Genomic DNA, 7498 nt, shown 5'->3' with positions numbered 1-7498 from the left:
TACCTTTTATCTCCCACATAGAGCAGAAGAAATATTAATCCCACCATTGGAAGAAGAATGGTGGGAAAAATAAATTGGACAAATGGCTTACTATCTTCCAGGGACTCAATCAGCATCTCCAAGGAAAGAGTCCATCCATTTTGGAATAAACGTTTTAAAATTCTAAAGCTATAAGTGAATTCATGATTGTATTAAAACCAATGGTTCTTTATCTTTTTCCTAAAAACATACATCTATGTGTGTCCATATAACATATCGCCTAACATCTCAGAGGATCTCAAGCCCTCCTGCAGCTCATGCTTGTGTTCCAAATGAAGAACCCCAGATCTCAGTAAATGCGCAACTATTTCTTGGAGCATAAACAAAGATTTGGTTGAGAACTCAGGGTCTGTATTGGGGGTAGGCTGGGTTTGATGGGGTTTTGGTTAGACTCAAAATGGCCATACTGAAGCAAGGGTTGTTCCTAATGGTAAGTGGTAATGCTTGGCCGTGACGACATCCTTAAATGTTGTGGTCTCTCACATGTAACTACTGTCAGGCCAACGATTCATGCATGAATATGGACCAGCGAGATTCCCTTGGATGGCTACTATACACAGCACCCTGGAGCTGTTATAATGTGAGTCCCAACCATACCCACAAGCAGGATACTATCACTGACATGCAGTGTGGGTACCCATTAGTCTGATTTATGGGTGATGTTGTGGCAAATGTGGCTTCAGTTTCATTTCGGGGGAGTGGCAAGTTACAGATATTTCCTTCACAACAGGAAGTGCAGACCTGAAAGAAAGGAAGAGAAAAAGAAGGGTGATGAGAAGTTGGCAGGTTTTGGAAGGAGGAAGGAGTTCTTAAAGGAACCATCTACCTCACAGCGAGACTCAAATGAAAATTATCTGTTTTACAAAGGAGATATCAACCCTGCATTTGTGGGCAGTGGGATGCCATTTTATCTGGAAGCAACAAAGTCAAAATGAAAATTCCCTAGACTAAACTTCAAGGGTTCTCTTTTTGACAACTCTACCATGTGGTTTCTACAAAGTGTCGCAACCTTCCTAGGACTCTACTACTCCATCTGTGAAATGGGGATTATAATACTTGCCCTACTTTTTAAAAGAGGTTCTTTCTGACTACTTAAGGAAGCTGTTAAAAGGGAAAACTTTCATTTGCCAGGTTTCCACAGTGAGAATGAAGTGGCAACAACTCAGATAATTTAAATTTGAATATTCACTTTCGTTAGAACTGTTTGCATAATTATCTCTAATCTCATGACCAAGTTTAAATTTAAAGAGTTTTCATTTATGCAGTTACCAGCTATCAGGTGGTATTGACTAGATTCTGACTCACGGGGACCCCATGTGTGTCAAGTAGAACTGTGCTCCATAGGGTTTTCAATGGCTGTGATCGTTCAGAAGTAGATCGCCAGGCCTTTCTTCCAACGTGCCTCTGGATGGACTCAAACCTTTTGGTTAGAAGCTGAGCATGTTAACTGTTTGTATTATACTGTTTTACTCAGGGATCACAGTAAAGAAATAAAGCCAAACATGTAGTCAGTCTACAGACCCCAGTTTTGGCAGCAGTTAGGAGCTTGTTAGAAATACAGAATCTCAAGCCCCATACTAGACCTACAGAATCAGAATCTGCATTTTAACAAAATCCCCAGCAGGGGTTCATATGCACAATAAAGTCTGAAAAGCTCTATAATGGGTAATATCCTATGCAGTCATTGTCCTGCAGGATTTGAGTCTGTGGTCACAGTTGACACTGGCTAGGAAGACAGTGTAACACTGAAGAGACAGATTGAAGGTCAGGAGATTGGATTCTGTCTCTGTCAGTTAGTAGCTGTGTGACCTCAGCACAGGACATAACCTCTCTAATCCTCAACTTCCTCCCCAGTAAAGTACCCTGAGTAATGCCTGAGAGCCAAGCCCAGCTTGCTGGGGGTTCAAGGAAATCCCTGGGTTTTACTCTTCATATTTCAAGCCAGGAACAAGTAAGCAGATCATATTTTAAAAGTTAATTCTCAGTATATTTAAGACATTGCTTGAAAACTAGGTTTTGGCTTTCTTAAGACTTAGCCTCTGCTGACAGTGTTACTCCAAGGTACTGAGAGTGGCAGTTGCCCCAACCACCAGGAAGGCAGCCTGATGTGGTGAAGCGGGCAGACTCTAAATAAAGACCGAGGCCTGATATAAAAGATCATACACTCAGCTAGCTCTGAAGCACCAGCAAGAGAATCAGCTGTATTCCCCGCTCCAATCACAAGTCAGATGGCCTTTCTCTAATTCTTTGTATTCTCCTTCAGGGTTGCCCTCAAAATTCATTTTGCACTGAGTGCTTCTGTGTATAAACACCAGATGAAGTCTGAGGAGAGCCAATGCACAAGGAGATGGTTCTCTTGTGACCTCCTCAAATGCCTCAGGAGCCACCAGATGCTTTCCCCAAGTCAGCATCCTGATAGAGACACGAGCCCCCACTTTACAGAAAGTTCTCAAAGCTAAATTGCCTGAGCCACGCTCAGCTGCATGAATTGCTGGGACATCTGCAATGCTTTCCCATGACGCACTCATGGCCCCTCGCTCCTCCTTCTTCTAGTACCTTTATTCCTTCTTATTGTGTGAAGAAAGGATGTACAATAATTTTCATTACCTTCTTCATGTGGAAACCCTGGTGGGATGGTGGTTAAGTGCCATGGCTGCTAACCAAAAGGTCAGCAGTTCGAATCCACCAGGCACTCCTTGGAAACTCTATGGGGGAGTTCTACCCTGTCCTATAGGGTCACTGTGAGTCGGAATTAACTCAATGGCAACGGGAACAGATTTCTTCGTGTGTGTTTACACAATTTACATGAGTTATCCTATGCCCTGGTATAAATTTATATTCTTTCAGAGCAAACAGAAAAGGAAGCATTTTTACATATGGTATAAAGACAGTTAAAATCCAGCCTGCATCAGGGAGTGAGCCTTTGCTCACGGCACTGACAGGCATCAAAAGTGGAGAAAGGCTGACTAGGATGTACCAGTCACTTGCTTTGTTTCCCAGACCTTGTGGCCTTCATGCTCGGAGTCTCTGCAGCCAGTGGACAAGCACTCTTCCAGCGGTACGCAGCGTTTGGTGACAGAGATGCTGTTTCCTGTGACTTCCATCGTGTGCTGAGTATAGCAGTATCTGGTCTCTGTCAACAGAGAAAATATTTTTTTTATTTGAGATGGAAAATGTTAGTCCAACTTGCCTAAAAGGAAAACAACAGGGACGTCAACACTACAATTCCTGAAAGGATCTAACAGCACATGGGATGTACACTGGGTCAAGTTTATGTCCAATCCCCCAAAGAGCTCCTTACCGTGGAAGGAGGATAGCATTTGGAAGAATATTGGTCTCTCTGCCATCCTAATCACAATAAACAGACACACAGTGGTATCACTCTTTGCCTTTTAACAAATTTTGCCACTGTACTAATGTTTCTTTTTTGGAGTGAGAGGTTTGGTGGGATGATTTAGGTTGTGAGATTCAGAACAATTTTCAGGGGCCTGAAGGGGTGGAAAAAGTTAGAAGAATACATGATTAAAGAAGTTTGGCAGGTAAATGATTGTCAAGGAGGTAAAAGACCACAGCAAAGGCTGGTGTGTGTGTCTCTGTGTGTTATTATTGTTCGTTTATTTTGGGGAAACAACTATTCCCAAGTAAGGGCAGAACAATTGCAAAGAGATTCATTTTATCTGGAGAAAATCATTTTTATCCAAAATTAAAAACTTCTTGCCAATGAGCATAGCCGCAGCTTAGAATTCATTACAGAAAAAGACTAAACTAACAACGTAGGCTTTCCAGAATCCAGGGGCTTCTTCTCTGCCTAGCGTGACTTCAGTGTCTTTCTACATGATAGCAGATGAAGACCATGATGCGGGTCCCTAGAGGTCCCTCTAAGTCTTGCGTGGTCTGAACACTCACAATTTCTTCCAATATTCCGTAGAGAATTTTTTAATTTTTAATTTAAAAACTAAAGAAAAATGACATTGTGAATGTAATTTTTTAAGGCCTCCAGGCAGTGTTCAGCTATCTAAGCCTGGGATTTAGGAGAATGTTCCTGCTCCATTTTCACATTAAAAGAGAAAATGAATAATTCTTAGGAAATGTCGCTGAGCTGTTTTTCATCCATATCTTGGATCCAACTTTGCATGCTTTATACATTTTAGCAATTTAGTGGCTAATATGGAATTATGACCTTCTATGATATTATTTATTAGGCAATAAAAATTCCCCCCACCAGATTCTGTCATGATTTTGGCAGGTTCTAACTTGAGTAGTGATATCCAAAGAAAAAAGCTTAAGAATTTTAGGCCTTGATAGTGAGTTAATACAGACCACATTGATAGATTTTTAGAGTCATGAAAATTCAAGGGTTTTAATAAACTTCTTAGGAATCCTTGGGTGGTACAAATGGTTAATGTGCTCAGCTGCTAACCGAAAGGTTGGAGGTTTGAGTCCACTCAGAGATGCCTCAGAAGAAAGGCCTGGTGATATACTTCTGAAAAATCAGCCATTGAAAACCCTATAGAGCACAGTTCTACTCTGACACACATAGGGTTACCCTGTTGCCATGAGTCAGAGCTGACTAAAAAGCAACTGGTGTTTTGGGACCAGGGGGGTAATAAACTTCTTAGACACTCTCACCTGACAGGAATCCTGAATGGCTTCCGAGTGAGTCTTCCCGAGGGCAGCAACTTTCCCAATGGTGACACTACTGGTAGGTGTGACTGGGCAGAATCTATGGCAATGCCCTCCTCCTAAATGCCATCCTATACTCCACCCTGTCAGAATTTTGTCAGCCGGAATCAGGTCAAGGCAGTCCCTCGCTTGCTATGGAGCTCTTTGGGAGTGAGGTAAGTAAGGTCGCCCAATGAACACACAAGAAAAGTTGAAAGTTTTGCGCTTGGCAATGATTCTCCCAGAGCCCCCAAACAGTTTCAAACTGGAGTGATTGTTCTTGTGAGGAAGAGGTGGCAGCTATCCTCTGATTATTATTTTTTTAAAGCCTTTGGCAGGTTTGACAAATGGAGGCCAGTGGCCTGAGAGATTTAACACATCTTCCGAAGAGGACTGGTTTACTTCTTTGGTATCAGACTTGATGGGCATTTATGGCCACAATAAGTACACCTTTGTCACCCCCACCCCATCTTCAAATGTTCAAGACAGCAATAAAACCAGGAATGTTCTTATCTCCTGTCCCCTCTTCATGCGATAACCAGGAGCAGCTGCCAGCCTTTTTATTGCTCCAAATGTAAATCTGAGCAGATAAGATCATACGTTTATGGAATAAGTAAATCACTACATGGTTGCAGTTTGGGAAATTAGACTTGCCTTCCAAATAGTGAATTATCTTGTTTCGAATAAGCCTTAAAATAACAACTGGTGAGCTTGATATAACTACTTTTTGTTCATACTTTTCGGTCGATAACAAACCCTCTAATTTATTATTGAGGAGCTTATTCCATTGAACAAAAGAAAGAAGGCAACAATTGATGAAAACATCTTTTCAGAAAATATGCACAACTCTGGTACCTAACAAGCCAATTCTTGCTGTTCTTGGTAGGGGTGGAGGTCAGTGATGTGGCTGGATAAGATTTTGTTCTTATGCTTCTCCAAGTCCAATCCATGTAACAAAGACATTGAGGACACCCCTTCCTTCCAGCAGCAGAGCCCTCATTTCTGAAGCATCAATTTCTCACAAGTCTCCATCCCACCTTTTATCTTACAAAACCCCTAGGTGGGTTATGAAATGTTAATGTGGAAAAAAAGTTTTGTGGTTAAGTTTTGGAAATGCTGAAATAAAGTAAAATGGGTTTCTTTCAGTGCACAACTTATGAGAGCCTTGAGTATGTACTGTGATCTCCAAGAGTGGGACAGAGAAGACAGACTCCCAAGCAGAACGAGGAGGACCTCATGTGGCTTATCACCGGGCTGTAGTGTTGATAGAAACTGAGTTTAAGCCACCAGCACTGCTCTCCATGCATTCTGAATAATCCTTGAGTTAGTAATGAGGTTATATGAGAAACCAGCCTGCTGATAACTTCACACTAAAAGGATTTCAAAGGCTTTTATCTAAAAGATAAAAGATGGATTTGAATTTCTACCAGGTTAGTTTTGACCTCGAAAATCTCATATTCTGCCACTGCATGATATCCCTAGAGGTTGTGAAACCAAAGTCGTTTAAGACACACGGGCACTCAATGAAAAGCAGCACTGGGAAAGAGATCCGAATTGACTATTGAAAAATACAAAATCTAATTTTTATGAAATTCACAATACACGTATTCTATAACCTAGTTCTGTAATTAAAAAACAAGGCTCAAAGCTAAAATGTCCATTTACATTTACCCACCAATATCCAGTTTCTAATAACAGGAACTGTATTTAAACAAAATCTACATAAAATGATTTGATTTAAAATTATACATTAAAAACGACCAGCTCTATGGTAAAAAGTTTTCTTGACACTTGGTTATTCTCCGTGGCTGTGCTACTTTTGGTTTCTTACAAACATATATCACGATTAAGTGATGTCGGGGTACAAGTGACCAGGTGCAAGACAATTAATGGCGGGGAAATAACTTTAATAATAATGTTACAAATTGTACTGAAAAATAACACCTGCATACTCACTGTCCCAATTCCTGGCTGTATAGTCAGCCCTTCCCATCATGCTGTGCTACTTCCAGATTGTCATGTACAATGCCTTTAACTCAAGTGTTAAACTCAAGGCCTTTTCTCAAGTCTGACCCCAGCGGAAGGATCTCTTTGTAGCAGGGTCTCTGTTGTTGTTAGTTGCTATCGAGTAGGCTCTGACTCACGGCAACCTCATGTACAACAGAATGAAACATTGCCTGCTGCTACACTCGAGTCCACTGTTGTGGCCACTGTGTTTTGAGGGCCTTTCAACCTAGGGAGCTCGTCTTCTACACCATATCAGACAATATTCTGTTGTGATCCACAGGGTTTTCATTAGCTTATTTTCAGAAGTAGGTCTCCAGGCCTTTCTGGTCTGTCTTAGTCTGAAAACTCCAGTGAAACCTGTCCACATGGGTGACCCTCCTGGTATTTAAAATACCAGCGGCATAGCTTCTAGCATCATAGCAACACGAAAGTCACCACAGTATGACAAGCTGACAGACACATGGTGGCACAGGACTCTACTACTCATAACCACCTTGTGAAATTTCCCCATCCTTGACTTTGCGGTTTTGTGTTCTTCTAGTTTTTCTCTTGCACCTCTGGCCTCTTCTCTTCAGATACTCTCCCTGGCTTGAATGTCAGTGTTCTCCTATGTTCTGTCTTTGAAGCTCTTCTCACTCTATATACCCTCTCAAGTGACCTCACCCAAACCTCCTACACCACATCTCCAATCTGATTCTCCTGAGCTATAGAAATAACTTTCTATCTATCTCCTGGATGTCACCAGCAGCACCTCACAGTTAATGTGCCTCAAACCAAACATATCACCTCT

At 41.5% G+C, this 7498-nt stretch overlaps 1 protein-coding gene across 1 annotated transcript in view; it reads right to left on the bottom strand.

Moving 5' to 3' along the window:
• Positions 1-446: 446 nt before the first annotated feature.
• Positions 447-7498, bottom strand: part of LYPD6 (LY6/PLAUR domain containing 6) — a 28327-nt gene continuing 21275 nt past the window's right edge. The window contains exons 3-4 of the mRNA XM_004375371.1: positions 3042-3172; positions 447-780 (exon numbers count right to left, since the gene is read on the bottom strand). Of these exons, the coding sequence (XP_004375428.1) occupies positions 613-780; positions 3042-3172 (299 nt within the window). The 3' untranslated portion in view covers positions 447-612. The remainder of the gene's footprint in view (positions 781-3041; positions 3173-7498) is intronic.

The sequence above is a fragment of the Trichechus manatus genome, unplaced genomic scaffold (assembly GCF_000243295.1).
Source record: "Trichechus manatus latirostris isolate Lorelei unplaced genomic scaffold, TriManLat1.0 scaffold00036, whole genome shotgun sequence".
Taxonomy (NCBI): Eukaryota; Metazoa; Chordata; class Mammalia; order Sirenia; family Trichechidae; genus Trichechus; species Trichechus manatus.
The sequence above is the reverse complement of the archived record's forward strand: the minus strand, read 5'-3'. Positions and strand labels throughout refer to the sequence as shown.